The 14,703-nt window shown below is 43.1% G+C and overlaps 1 protein-coding gene across 3 annotated transcripts in view; it reads right to left on the bottom strand.

Moving 5' to 3' along the window:
• The window catches only part of CDHR4 (cadherin related family member 4), a 99,204-nt gene that overhangs the window by 82,126 nt on the left and 2,375 nt on the right, over nt 1–14,703 (bottom strand). For 2 of the 3 annotated variants that reach the window (XM_033926437.1, XM_033926435.1), the window contains exons 2-5: nt 12,027–12,111; nt 6,090–6,286; nt 2,337–2,496; nt 616–704 (exon numbers count right to left, since the gene is read on the bottom strand). In XM_033926437.1, coding sequence (XP_033782328.1) covers nt 616–704; nt 2,337–2,496; nt 6,090–6,286; nt 12,027–12,099 — 519 coding nt within the window. In that variant the 5' untranslated portion in view covers nt 12,100–12,111. Of the gene's footprint in view, nt 1–615; nt 705–2,336; nt 2,497–6,089; nt 6,287–12,026; nt 12,238–14,703 lie in introns of those variants that run through there. The other variant, XM_033926436.1, reaches the window with a different exon arrangement.

Here is a 14,703-nt window from a genome sequence, read left to right as displayed (position 1 = left end):
GTTGTAACCCCCCACATTTTACTGGAAACTTTACTTTTTCCCTAAAAACAGGGAAAAAGTGAAGTTTTTAGTAAAATGTGGGGAGTTACAACCCCCCAAGCCCCCCCCAACGCCCCCACAACGCGGCGCGATCTGTATTAAGTAAAGTGGGGGGAGTTCCCCCCCACACACCCCCGTCGGAGCCCCTAAAAACTGTAATTTTCTTCGGCGCGCGCTTTTGACCTGACACCCTTTATCAGAATGCACAATTCTAAGGATAGATTATAAAATTTTATAATTTATGCTTTGGGTGTTTCAGTAAGGCCTGTAAACAAGTTGAATCAATCAATCAATCTAGCTGCAGGCATATACATCAGTTCTAAGACTGGGGTAAATGCGTCTAGAATGCATTCCCAGATTTTGCTGCATATGCTAGTATTTTATGAAGAAAAATAGGCACCTTTTTATAAAAATTTTCCTCTTACCTTATGCAGATTCCTAAGAGAATTGTAGTCTTGCATTTGCCTTATGCATTTTTTTATGGACAATATCTATGCAGTAACATTCATCATGAAAGGCATTGACTCTAATGCACTTAATTAATCAAAAAAAGAAAGAAAAGAAACCCATACTCACAGTTAGTGTTGAGTATGAGGGACGCCTCAGCACCACTTTATAAAGCTCAGTGAAAGGAGCCACATCCTCACGAACTTGGACTGTTTCTCCTACAACAAAAGAACCCCCCCCCACAAAACAACATCAAAGAACATAAGAATAACCTTACTGGGTCAAACCAATGGTCCAGAAAGCCCAGTACCCCGTCCTCACAGTGGCCAATCCAGGTCACCAATATTTGGCCAAAACCCAAGGAGTAGCAACATTCCATGCTACTGATCCAGGGCAAGCAGTGGCTTCCCCCATGTCTTTCTCAATAACAGACTATGAAATTGTCCAAACCTTTCCTAAAACCAGCTACGCTCTCTGCTCTTACCACAACCTCTGGCGATGCGTTCCAAAGCTTAACTATTCTCTGAGTGAAAAAATATTTCCTCCTATTGGTTTTAAAAGTATTTTCCTGTAACTTCATCGAGTGTCCCCTAATCTTTGTAATTTTTGCCGGAGTGAGAAAGTGTAAGCCACAGTTATCATCGGATAAGCGATTTAAACAGTCAACATAAAGACATAAGAATTGCTGCTGCTGGGTCAGTCCAGTGGTCCATCGTGCCCTGCAGTCCGCTCACGCAGCGGCCCTTAGGTCAAAGACCAATGCCCTGACTGAGTCTAGCCTTACCTGCGTACGTTCTGGTTCAGCAGGAACTTGTCTAACTTTGTCTTGAATCCCTGGAGGGTGTTTTACCCTATAACAGCCTCCGGAAGAGCGTTCCAGATTTCTACCACTCTCTGGGTGAAGAAGAACTTCCTTACGTTTGTACGGAGTCTATTCCCTTTTAACTTTAAAGAGTGCCCTCTTGTTCTCTCTACCTTGGAGAGGGTGAACAACCTGTCTTTATCTACTAAGTAGAGAATGACACGGTGGCAGTTACCCATGGCTAGCCGCGGGTAACCTGCCAAAACGGTGGGGGTGGGGGAGGGAAAAGTGCTCATTGCGGGCACAGGGACAAGGCCATACACCTCCGTTGTTAGCGGTTGAATGGCCTTGTCCCCGCAGTTAAGGGAGGGAAGACGCATGGTCACCGATCATGCGCAGCCCCCTCCTTCCCTACGGCCAAATCTACCTCCCTCCCTCCCCTTTACCTTCACGGCACTTTAGTAAAGAAACTTACTGAATTCAGCGAAGCCTGCCTGCAGTCGCGTGTGTGTGGGCGGAAGCTTCTCCTCTGACACAACCGGAAGTTGCGTCAGAGGAGAAGCTTCCGCCCACACATATGCGACTGAAGGCACAGGCAGGCTTCGCCAGCTTCAGTAAGTTTCTTTACTAAAGTGCCACGAAGGTAAGGGGGAGGGAGGGAGATAGATTTGGGGCGGTGAAGGGGACAGATTTTTTCCCCGTGTCATTCTCTACTCCTATGGCGGTATAGAAGAATAAAGTTATTATTATTTATTATTATTACTAAGTCTATCCCTTCATTATCTTGAATGTTTCAATCATGTCCCCTCTCAGTCTCCTCTTTTCAAGGGGGAAAGGCCCAGTTTCTCTTATCTCCCATATTAGTCGCTCTTTCAAGTAGTACCGTGTCCTTCTTCATGTACGGCGACCAGTGCTGGATGCAGTATTCTAGGTAGGTCATTTAAATAATTTTGAATATTGATCCCTTAGATATTTTTTGTTTAGCAGTATATCAAATCAAGATGAACCTTGATTCTTGACACTGTAGTGTCCTCCCTTTACTCCTTACCTATGCTTGCAAACTTCGCTTCACACTGGGGCTCTTCAGAAGGCTGCACTTGAAGAAAGAGTTGCCCCTCAAGTAATCTGCCTGAGCAGTCTACTTTTATGAAGAGCTGGTACAGATTCACATCGTCACTATCAAAGGCAGCCGCACTACTAGCTGTTATCTATAAACAGAAAGAATAAAGGCAACGTGATGCTTACGGCAATAAGAACATATAGGAATATAGCATATAGGAACAGAGATCTCTATAGCCTTAGACATTTGCTAGAGGCCTATAATTTTCAATTTTATATACGTGATTTTGTATACCACTTAGATATAAGCAGTGTATAAGTAAACCATAAAGTATTGTAAACCGCTGAGATATTGCCCATGCAGTATAACAAATTTTTAATAAACCATGAACCCAGTGGTGTAGCAAAGGCCCAGAGGCACCCAGGGAAGGCCCACCATTCTTTGGAGGTGTGCCTGCTGGCAGGAGGGAATGGGTACTTCTCCTGCTGTGGACATTTGGGGGGGGGGGCTTCAGAGGTTCTGGCAGGAGAGAGTGAGCATCCCTCCTGCCAGCCAACTTTGGGGGGGGGGGAGACAGGTTCCCTGCTGCAGCCGCTAAATTGATCACAGCAGGGAGATTTCCTTGTAACAATCAGCTTAGTGGCCGCGTCTATTTGAAATGTAGACCAACATTTTGCTGGCTACATTTCAGGCACCTATCGCAGCCCTAGGGAGGCGCCTAGGCCCACCTAAACTCGCCTAAGGCCACTTCTGGGCAAAACCATGGGCGAACTTAGGCGGCCATATGCATCTCCCTAGGCTTGTGAAAATGCCTACATGTAGGCTGCCTGCCTTGGAGTGTTGTTTGGCTGGTTAGACAGTGGTAGGACACCTACTGCTGCCGACAATCAGGATGCTGTTTATACAATTGACCCTGAGGCACTGCCTTCCGGTGAGGCAGCTGTTTCTAACATGGAATCTTAATATCATATTACGGGCCCTCACGAAGGCTCCTTATGAACCTTTATTGGAAGCATCTCTCATGGATCTGACCGTGAAGACAGTGTTTTTGGTTGCAATCATTTCAGCTTTGAGGGTGTCCAAGTTGCAGAGAGCCTTTTCTCAGATTCATGGAAGTAGGAGTATCTTTGCACACTGTGCCTTCCTTTCTGCTGAATGTGGTTTCTGTAGTCCATGTTCATCAGGAATTGAGGTGATTGGTGGTTCAAACCCGCGGGCTCGCACTGGAGGGAAGGCGGCAGAGCCAAGGGGAGCAGAGAGGACATGTCAGGCAAGAGCCAGGGCTGACAGGGCAGAGAGCAGGACTTCAATAGAACAGGAGAGTCGGAAGGACATTTTCGACTGCTCCCCAGCAGTCGCTTCTTCCGTCGATCGGCCAACCCTGTCCGGTGTGAAATTTTGTGTAGTGAATCGCGTCGCTGTCCAATTTGCATGTGTTTCTTCTCATTTGCATGCACGGATTCGAAGCGGATCGCAGGAGAGGTAAGTGAACCAGGCCAGAGGGAAATTGGCTCGTTAAGGGGTCACGATCGGTTTGCTTAGAGAATCGAGCCCTTAGCTGACACGTCGCTGTAACTTGTGTGTGCATTCCAAGTTGCGCACGCAGTTTCATTGTTTAACAAGTTAATCAGCACTGATAATTGGGAATTAACATCTAATAACTGATGCTAATTGGTGCTAATTAGAAGTTACATTCACAATTAAGTGCATTCTGTAAAGTGATGGGTGTAAATTCCAATGTAGAGAATGATACGGAGACAATTTTTTCCCTGTTCCCACAGGAATTCATTTTCCTCATCCCATTCACATGAGTTTTGTCCCTGTCCCATTCCACCAATGCCTAAGCTCCGCCCTCATCTGCACAAGCCTCAAACACTTTAAAATCCTAAGTAGCAACATTCTAGAGCTCAGATTGTGATGTCATAACACCTCATTCCACCAATGCCTAAGCTCCGTCCTCATCTGCACAAGCCTCAAACACTTTAAAATCCTAAGTAGCAACATTCTAGAGCTCAGATTGTGATGTCATAACACCTCATTCCACCAATGCCTAAGCTCTGTCCTCATCTGCATAAGCCTCAAACACTTTAAAATCATAAACAGCAACATTCTAGAGTTCAGATTATGATGTCATAATGCCTCATTCCACCAATGCCTAAGCTCTGTCCTCATCTGCACAAGCCTCAAACTTACAGGAATGGGACAGGGACAGCAACAAAACTCATGGGGACGGGACGGAAAAATTGAGTTCCTGCGGGGATGGGGACAAATTTGTTCCCTTGCCATTCTCTATTTCAATGCACGAATATCATAAGGAGGTATGGCCAGGGGAGGAGAATGGGTGGATCGTGGGCACCATTTTAGAATATGTCTGATCCATGCACAACTTAGGTACAGGTATTTATGCCTGGTTTTCATTGGCCTAAATGGATGTACCTAATTATTAATGATGCATACTGGTGCTAAGTGCGATTCTATGTATGACAAGTTCCTTTTATAGAATTGCACTAAGCGCAATTGTGATTGGCACTTATGTTTTAGGCGCCATATATAATGGAAAATGGTATGCACAAGTTTAGAGAATTAGGAGTGAAAGCATTTACCTTTTACCCGCGCCCCTGATTTGCACAGCAAGCTCGCGGGATCGTGACAAAACCCTTTCAACCAAGGGACCCTTCAGGACTTATCTGGCTAGCTTAAAGCCTAACAGGGTCATTACAGATAGGTGGTTTGCTAGTGCAAAAATGAGTCTTAGTCAGAAATGGCAAACTCAATAGTTCTATTGAGTGAGCTTCTCTCTAGCGCTGCTGCACTTCGAGGAATTCCTTTTCTCTTTTACCTCAACGCGGCTTGTCCGCGGCAATCTGGAAGTCGCCGGTAGTTGTTTTTCTCTACCGGCAAGAGAACCTGCTCTTTTCTTTGGGCCCCGACCAGCGCTTCGGACCAGGTGCAGACGCAACCTGATGGGGAAAAGGAAGGGCACTACTCGGCCAACTCCTCTGGATCAGGCTGAGAGAGACCCGATCGTCACTGAGGTTCACTGTGATCGGCGTTCCTCCAGATTTGAGGGTGCCTCCTTCCTCTGAGACGCCAGTATCCCATCCAGACTCTCCTGGATGGCCATTGCTTCTCCTTGGTCCTGCTCACAGATTCCAGAGGGAGAAAACACCTCCTCTGCCATATGCAAGTCTGTTTCCACAACTTCCTCTGGCTGGTCAGGGAGAATCCCACTCTCTTCCTGGCTCTCGTCAGCTTCTGCTTCAGCCCTTGCCTGCCTACCTACTCTCATCTGCCTGGCTTTAAGCTGTGGAGAGCCATATCCCCAAGCCTGGCTGGGGGGAAGGTTCTCCACATACTAGCTTGGTCCTTTTGCCTGCTTTCAGCTTTCTTTCCTGCCTTTGTTCTTAAAGGGACCGCCTGCTGGAAATGTAGTAATCTCCTGGTAGTATTTGGGACAGTTTTAAACTGGGTAAAGCTTTCTTGCCTGTCCTTCTCCTGCCATTCCTCCTCTGATGCAATCTCTCTGTTTAAGTGGTAGTCAGTAAATTCTGCAATCTGAGTTTCAACTTGATCAGCTCTCCTGCATTGGGGTTTAGTGAATTTCCTCCCCATCTTTGGGACAAAACCTGAAATGGAATTGGGTTTGTCACAACACTCATGGTCCATCAAAGAGTCCATCAATCTTCTCACCTAGACACTGAACACACATGACCCATTAGAAGATCTTCAAGCTGTTTTTACCTGAATTTTGTATGAATTCAAATCAGAATATTCGTTCACTATAGGATCATTGAAGAAGTTAGTTGGTGGATTACTATGGTCAATCCGTGCTTTAGGGTTGGGATCAGTGCATCTCCGAAGATAAAACGTGTAGAGTGGTGTTTTTGGTGGTGTATTCTCATCAATAACGTCAGTCATGGGGAGATCGTCAAGATATGCTGTAAGAACAAAATATAATAGAATCAGTATTTTCAGTACTGAACAATTTAGCCAGCTACGACATTCTGCTTGTTTTTGGCAACTATATGACAGGAATGCTTAGGATTGCTACAGTGTGTTATTCCACTACTGTCTTGTGGCTTCATGAGACTCAAGGATGAAGGGGAAGAAAATGTAGAAATTGAAGAGGATAAAGTAGAATTGCTTAACAAATGTTTCAGTTAATTAAGTCGCTTGGGATGCTCAGTATGATGCTTATTGGGAACTCTTCTATTCTTTTCACCTATACTCTCAGCTGAAATTATATGTACTGGCCCTGCTGGATTTGGTTGACATGAGACACTGGTTGTATTGACTTATAAATAATACTATCTTCCCGCTTATTAACTGTGATATGTACAACTAGTTTGTTTCATGTTTAAGTTATCTTTTGTATATTTGCATATTTATAATAATTATTTGTATACTTTGTATATTTATTTTGAAAAATAAAAAATTTATTAAAAAAACAAACGAAAAAAACCAAACAAATGTTTCTGTTCTGTGTTTACAGATGAAGGGCCAACAGTGGGACCACTGAAAAGAAATACAAATAGGATTGGAAGGATTGGAAGTTTTCAGAATACACATCTCCCTCCGCATTCACGGTGATTGGACATGAACAGGACAGCGGATACGAAAAAGCCGCAAACAACTTTTTCATATGTTATTCGCAGTTTCCTCATAACGTGGCAAAATTTTTATCGGTACTTGTGGATGATGTAATTTGGGGGAGGAGCCAGCAGGCTAAAAACCGCGAATAATCAAAATCGTGTGTACTAAAACCGCACCCAAGGAAGGAAAAGTTTGCTGTGTTTATGAGAAGTTAGCTAAACTTAAAGTAGATAAAGCCAGGGCTGTGGAGTCAGAGTCAGAGTTGCGGAGTCGAAATCGAAGTTGGAAGTAATTTTTGGGTTACTGGAGTCAGAGTCGGTGAAAATGTGCTGACTCCAACTCTGATTGCTAATAAAGTTAAATTGTATGTCATGCAGATATTACAGTATAATGTCTAGTTATCTTGTTTCAGGGTTAATAATTTTATTAATCCTTTTTTCAGGATATGTTTTATTTTTAGAATATATTTTGATATCAAGTTCTTTGATGATTACAAAACGTAATATATTTATTTATTTTTAAAAAATCTTTTTCCGCCTACAACCTAGGCGGATTACAATAAAACAAACACAGAATATTCCACATAATCTTCACAAGAAAACAAACTGCAACAAGTCGCCCTACTGCATCATTCCCTCTTCTAAAATTTCAAATATAAAATTTCACAAAGATATTTCAACATTTTGCTCTAGAAAAAAGCTTGTTCAAAATAAATACATTTTCAATTTATTTGAAAAAGATTTTAACTCCCTATATCAACAGCCATTTACAGTTGGGTGTGGTTTTGAAGGATTAGAGTTGGGTAAATGCTGAAGATTCCAGAAGACTGGAGGGTGACGAATGTTACGCCGATCTTCAAAAAGGGTTCGAGGGGAGACCTGGGAAACTACAGACCGGTGAGTCTAACCTCGGTACCGGGAAAGATGGTAGAGGCGCTGATAAAGGACCGCATCATTGATCACCTTGACGGACATGGTCTGAAGAAGGACATGGCGGTACTTGAGAGAGTCCAAAGGAGAGCAACGAAACTGGTAAGAGGGCTGGAACACTGCTCATACGCCGAGAGGCTGGATAGGCTGGGGCTCTTCTCTCTGGAAAAAAGGAGGCTCAGGGGAGATATGATAGAGACCTTCAAGATCATGAGGGGCATAGAGAGGGTGGATAGGGACAGATTCTTCAGACTGGGGGGGACAACAGGTATGAGGGGGCATTCGGAGAAACTGAAGGGAGATAGGTTCAAAACAAATGCAAGGAAGTTTTTTTTCACCCAAAGGGTCGTGGACACTTGGAATGCGCTACCGGAGGAAGTGATCAGGCAGAGTACGGTACAGGGATTCAAACAGGGATTGGACGGATTCCTGAGGGATAAAGGGATCGTGGGATACTGAGGGAGGAGCTGGGATGTAACACAGGTATAGAAAGCTAACCAGGTAATAAGTATAGAAACCCAACCAGGTCGTGCATGTGCAAGACCGGAGGGTTAGGACTTCGATGGGAAGATAGGACTTCAATGAGAAACCAAGGTGGCAAGGGAGCCCCTTCTGGTGATTCAGACAGGTCGTGACCTGTTTGGGCCGCCGCAGGAGCGGACTGCTGGGCGGGATGGACCTATGGTCTGACCCGGCGGAGGCACTGCTTATGTTCTTATGTTCTTAAGAGGACCAGCCAGCTCGGTTTGAGCAAAATTGCAAAAAAACCCAAAAACTATTAAAATAAATAAAAGCAATATTTTATCAAATATTAAAAAAAAATCTAGACGAATTTAGGTTAATGTACATGAAACAGAGGGAAAGTAGGAGAGGGAAGGATTGTTTAAAATATATCGAAGTAAAAATTAGTAAAAAAGGGATGGTAAATGGGGAGTGGTAAAAACATTAGGATGGGAATCGCTTCAGAGGAAGCATTAGATGTTTCAAAGCTTCACTAAGATCAAGGGATTAAGAGACGAAAGCTGATATTAAAGAGTAAAGGCATCTTTAAAGAGGAAAGTTTTAAGTTTGGTCGGTGGTTGGGATACTCAGTTGATATTTGTTAGACTTAGGGGATACTTAGCTTGAAGTTGTTGAGAAACACTGCTGTAGGCAATCGACTGGCATCAGTGCTTCTCCTTCTCTCCGGTCCTCTTCCCTGCTGGGCCTCTGCGCATGCACGGACGTCAACGTGATGATGTCGTGCCTACGTGTGATGTCATCACGGCGACGTCCGCGCCTTTCTAAGTGCGCCCCGGCTCGAGAAAGTTTGAGAGACACTGCTGTATGCAGAGAAAATTTGAATTAACTATCATTGAAATTCTGCTTTTTTAAAGAGAGGTCAAGGCAGTGAAATCTCTTTAGCAGGGAAGGAAAAGCTTCAGATGCAGGGTCAGAAAAAATTTTAAACTCTCCTCTTATCAATATTGGCTGAAAAAACCTCCCTATTTGTATCTGTTGCTTTTCCAGTCACAGACACTTATTTAACATACTCTTTCATAACCATTTTCAGAAAAAATTTGCAAAATCCATAGTCCAAAAGTTTTAAACAAAACCATCCAGTATAGTAGAGAGCACTTATCTTTTGAGGGCCCTGCAGATATATCCCCACCCCCTCCTGTCTCCTCCACAAACACACTCGCAGACATACTGCATGTGCCACAAGTGCAAACGCACCACACTCCCCAACACAAAGACCACCCACTGGTGTAGTAAGGAGGGAGTGGGGGGAGGAGCAGATCGCCTCAGGTGCCCTCTTTGCAGGAAGTGCTGGCACCTCGCCTCCTATTCGCCCCTCTTGTACCTCTTTAAATCTTCACCGGCGCGAGCAACATCTTCCATTTCCTGCTCGTGCTGGCAACGGCTCCCTTCCGACATCGCTTCCTGGTTGCGGGACCAGGATGTGATGTTAGCTGGTGAAAGATGCTGCTTGAGCCGGCAAACATTTCAAGAGGTACGTATGTTGGGGGGGGGGGGGTCATTCAAGTGGCGAGGAAGAGGGGGCACATGGCGTATCAATGCCAGGCACCACCACCCTGGGTGCCAACCTCCTTCGCTACACCGACACCACTCATACACATACCTGCAACCAATAGTCACTCCAACCTCCCACATAACACCCCTCCCCATCTTTTCCCTCTTTATCTAACCCCAACCACCCACTTGCCCCCTCACCCACAGGCACATATGCGGAAGAACTGTAGTGCGCATGAGGTTATGGAGAAATAAAATGTATTCTTTGAAGAGCAGGTCTAGAATTAATCCATTTTGTCTTATTTTAAAAGCAACAGAAGCAGTGGATAAGTGAAATTTAATTTCAGAGAAATCATAAGATCAAATATGGGGTATTGAACCGCTTGTAACTCTGTTTAATTGATGTGAACCGCCTAGAACTCCCTGGATATGGCGGTATACAAAAATAAAGTTATTATTATTATTATTCATTTCAAATAGCACTTAACAGGGGAGTCTACATTTGAATGCATTTGGGTCTAAAGTGAAGCAGGATGCAAAAAAAAAAAAAAGGTTTTAAAAAAAGTCTTGAAATCACTGAGGAAGCAGAGAGATTAGAGAAAGAAAAAGTGAATAAAGATCTAAATGACTGTATGTGATGCGGACCGGTCCTTTCCACAACTCTTGAACTGCGTACAACATTCCTATAAACTATCTTGTCAGCACAAATAGTCCCAACACCTATGTTGCTCACGAGAATCTGTCCAAACGGAAAAATTTAAAGCTAAACTTAAAACATTTCTCTTTAAAGACACCTATACTCTTCAGTACCAGCTCTCGCTTCTAAAGCAATTAATTCTCCTTAACGCTGAAGCGATCCCCACCCTAATGTATCACCATTCTCCATTTACCTTTTTCATTCATTTTACTTGGAAGTATTTAAAAACTTCCCCTCCCCTATTCCCTTTTGTTCAATGTATGTCAATGTGAACTTGTCTAGTATTTTTTTTTTTGTCAAAACTTTATTCAAAAGACAAAATACACGCAAAATAGCAGATGCATCATTTTCCAATATACAGCAAATGCAAAACAACGAACAAGTAGAACTACTTAAACAAGTAGAGTCCAGGTTTGGGTTCTTATAGCCCGGACCTAGATATGCCTCACCCCAGTAAAAGCCCCCTCCCCCCACCCCAACCCCGCTCTCAACCCATTGGCAGTAAAGGTATCACTAGCTTCCGTAATATATGGACAACTTGGCTTTTGATCAGAGCGGGTAAAGTATCCAAATAAGATGCCCAAAACGACAAGAAAAGCTTACTCCTATGAGAAAACCGAGCTGACATAGATTCCCATGTCATTAAAAGATGGTGGGTGGGAAGTCCTGAAGCTAATGATTCAAGACGCACTTCTTCCCCACAATATAGCCCGTGTGGATAAGCAAACTATCGCCTGCAGAAAAGCCCTCCCAGATTTGTCTAGTATTTTTAATATTGATAAAATATTGCTTTTAATTCACCTATTTTATTTCCTTTTTTAAATCTCATTATATTGTACACCGTTTAGACACTTGTTTTGATAGGCGGTATATCAAAAATAAAGAAACTTGAAACTGTATTTATAAGAAACTGCAAGCAATAGGAGAAGTGACTGGACCTATCCTGCCCTGTTAATAATTCCAACACCTATGTTAACTCACTAGTAATCATTCAAACTGCTAACTCTTACAATGCATGTAAACTTCTACCTCCTATTAAGTATGCAAACTTATAAAACATTGCGAATTCAGGGAGAAGTTGCCGAACCTAACCTGCTTTGTTAATAGGTCCAACCCCCATGTTAGCTCAGTAATAATTGTCAAAACTACAAACTCTTACTATGTATGTCAACCTGTAACCTCTTCTGGGAGGATGGGCTATAAAATCGAATAATTCGATAAATAATAAAATAAAAAATCTTATATTCCTCTCCTCCTATAATCACAATCCTGAAACTTATTCTTGTACCCCATAAATACTAAAGCAATCCCTGTATCCCTTATCTTATACTAAGCTCTCGGTCGTTTCTTATTGATTCAATGTTCATTCTAATACCAGTGTCATCCCCTCCTCTCTTGTACCCCTGTAATCCCGTACCCCATACTCTTATGGTGATGCACACCTACCTTGGCCACTGGAGGACTGTATCACCGTCAGCAGGATGAGAAGAGGGAACAGCAGGCTCGTGGCTTCCTCCATGTTGCTGGTGATCTGAAGACACAATGTGTTTTTTTCTGGGTATCTATTAGGTAATTAACTATGTTTGCTTTGAGCAAATCTTGGCCTGTTGGTCTGAAATGGTTGCTATAGATGCAGGTTTATTAACAAGGTGAGGTTGTCCTTTCTTTCCATTAATCAAATCAGACTATTGAAGAGAACAGAGGCACAACTGCCAAACCCTTTCAATGTCACCATGGTGGGAAGCAAACAACAGCATTTGTTGGCAGATTACTCAGGTCTCAAATAAAAACAACCACCACATGGAAGATTTTGTTTCTTCATTCTAATTTATATTTCAGTATTCAAAAGATGTTAGTGTTGTATCAAGAGAGAGGGCTTATTCTTATCATGGTTTTAGTTTCTAATAATGTTTTAACATGATTTTTTTTTAGGATTATTTCTATGTCATGATGATTCTGGTTTTCAATTATGTATGTAACTTTGTGAATCGTTCAGTTATAAAACGGTATAGAAAATTTAAAAATAAACAAACAACACAGGTCTTAAGTTGCAGGTTAAGTAACAAAACATTCAGATCAATTTCAAAATGCCACTGAGTGGTATCTTAAACAGATAAAAACACATGCACACAAAATATAGCTTGGCAGATATATATATATCTTTAGTCAGTGTTGCAAAAATAGCATCATTCCCTCTTGGAGAAACTCCCTAACCCCCTTCTTGTCCTGTTTGTCTGCCTGATTGTAAGCTCTACTGAGCAGAGACTGTTTCTTGAATGTTTAATGTACAATGCTGCATATGTCTAACAGTGCTATAGAAATGATAAGTAGTAGAATATAGAATGTGACCATACATTGCTGAATATGTCTGATTGTGACTGAATACAGCACACACATAGCTTTCAGTATGAATGGATAATGGCAGCCAGGGGTAACCAAGAATGTGTTCTTCAGATGTTGGCATAATGGTATTATTAGATGCAATATTCACATTTTAAACATGGATGTCTAAGCACCTTGATATAGAAACCATCAAAACATATCAAGTGCCCAAAAAGGCTGGAGCAAGATGTACATGCCCACTAGGATGACCAGAAGTGTGTCGGGAGCAGTACAGAAGTATGCCATAGGCCAGGGGTGTCCAATGTCGGTCCTCGAGGGCCGCAATCCAGTCGGGTTTTCAGGATTTCCCCAATGAATATGCATGAGATCTATTAGCATACAATGAAAGCAGTGCATGCAAATAGATCTCATGAATATTCATTGGGGAAATCTTGAAAACCCGACTGGACTGCGGCCCTCGAGGACCGACATTGGACACCCCTGCCATAGGCAGTGCATCATTTTCGATGTCTATCCCTAATTCTAAGTGGCACATTGACATGCAGACGATGCAAGAAAAACACCAGGACTTAGACCACTTAGAGAGGATGAATAAATACTCCTGCACCATGTCCGACCAATTTCTTGCTTTGGTGCTGATTGGACAGCTGATACAAGAGTCTGTAAGCCTGACTTCCGTCTCTGTCCATCCAGGTCTGTTGTCTTCAGCCCATCAGGTACAACGACATCCATCTGAGGGTAATCAAGGAACTGAAAGGGGTTATAGCTGAACTGCTTCGACTAATAGCCAATCTGTCGATTAAATCAGGAAGGATTTGAGAAGACTGGAAAGTGGTGAATGTTACGCCGATCTTCAAGAAAGGTTTGAGGGGAGATCTGGGAAACTATAGACCGGTGAGTCTGATCTCGGTACCGGGAAAGATAGTAGAGGTGCTGATAAAAGACCGCATCATTGATCACCTTGATGGACACAATCTGATGAGGACCAGCCAGCACGGCTTCAGCAAAGTAAGATCTTGCTTGACGAACTTACTGCATTTCTTCGAGGGAGTAAACAGGCAGATAGACAAGGGTGACCCGGTTGACATTGTATACCTGGATTTTCAGAAGGCGTTTGACAAGGTCCCGCATGAACGACTACTTCGAAAAATTGCGAGCCATGGAATCGAGGGTGAAATACTCTTATGAATTAAAAATTGGTTGGCGGATAGGAAACAGAGAGTGGGGTAAATGGACAATACTTGGACTGGAAAAGTGTCACAAGTGGAGCGCCGCAGGGTTCGGTGCTTGGACCCGGGCTTTTCAACATATTTATAAATGATCTGGAAATTGGTACAACGAGCAAGGTGATTAAATTTGCAGACGATACAAAGTTATTCACAGTATTGAAGACAGAAGGATTGCAAAGACCTGCACACTCGAGAAATGGGCCGAGACATGGCAAATGAAGTTTAATGTGGATAAGTGTAAGGTGATGCATGTTGGTAACAAAAATCTTATACACGAACAGAGGATGTCTGATGCAGTACTTGGAGAGACCCCCCCAGGAAAGAGACTTGGGAGTACTGGTCGACAAGTCAATGAAGCAATGTGTGGCGGCGACAAAAAGGGCAAACAGAATGCTAGGAATGATTAATAAGGGGATCACAAACAGATCGGAGAAGGTTATCATGCCGCTGTACTGGGCCATGGTACGTCCTCACCTGGAATACTGCATCTAGCACTGGTCGCTGTATATGAAGAAGGACACAGTACTACTCGAAAGGGTCCAGAGAAGAGT

This window comes from Geotrypetes seraphini, chromosome 17 (assembly GCF_902459505.1).
Source record: "Geotrypetes seraphini chromosome 17, aGeoSer1.1, whole genome shotgun sequence".
Classification (NCBI taxonomy): Eukaryota; Metazoa; Chordata; class Amphibia; order Gymnophiona; family Dermophiidae; genus Geotrypetes; species Geotrypetes seraphini.
The sequence above is the reverse complement of the archived record's forward strand: the minus strand, read 5'-3'. Positions and strand labels throughout refer to the sequence as shown.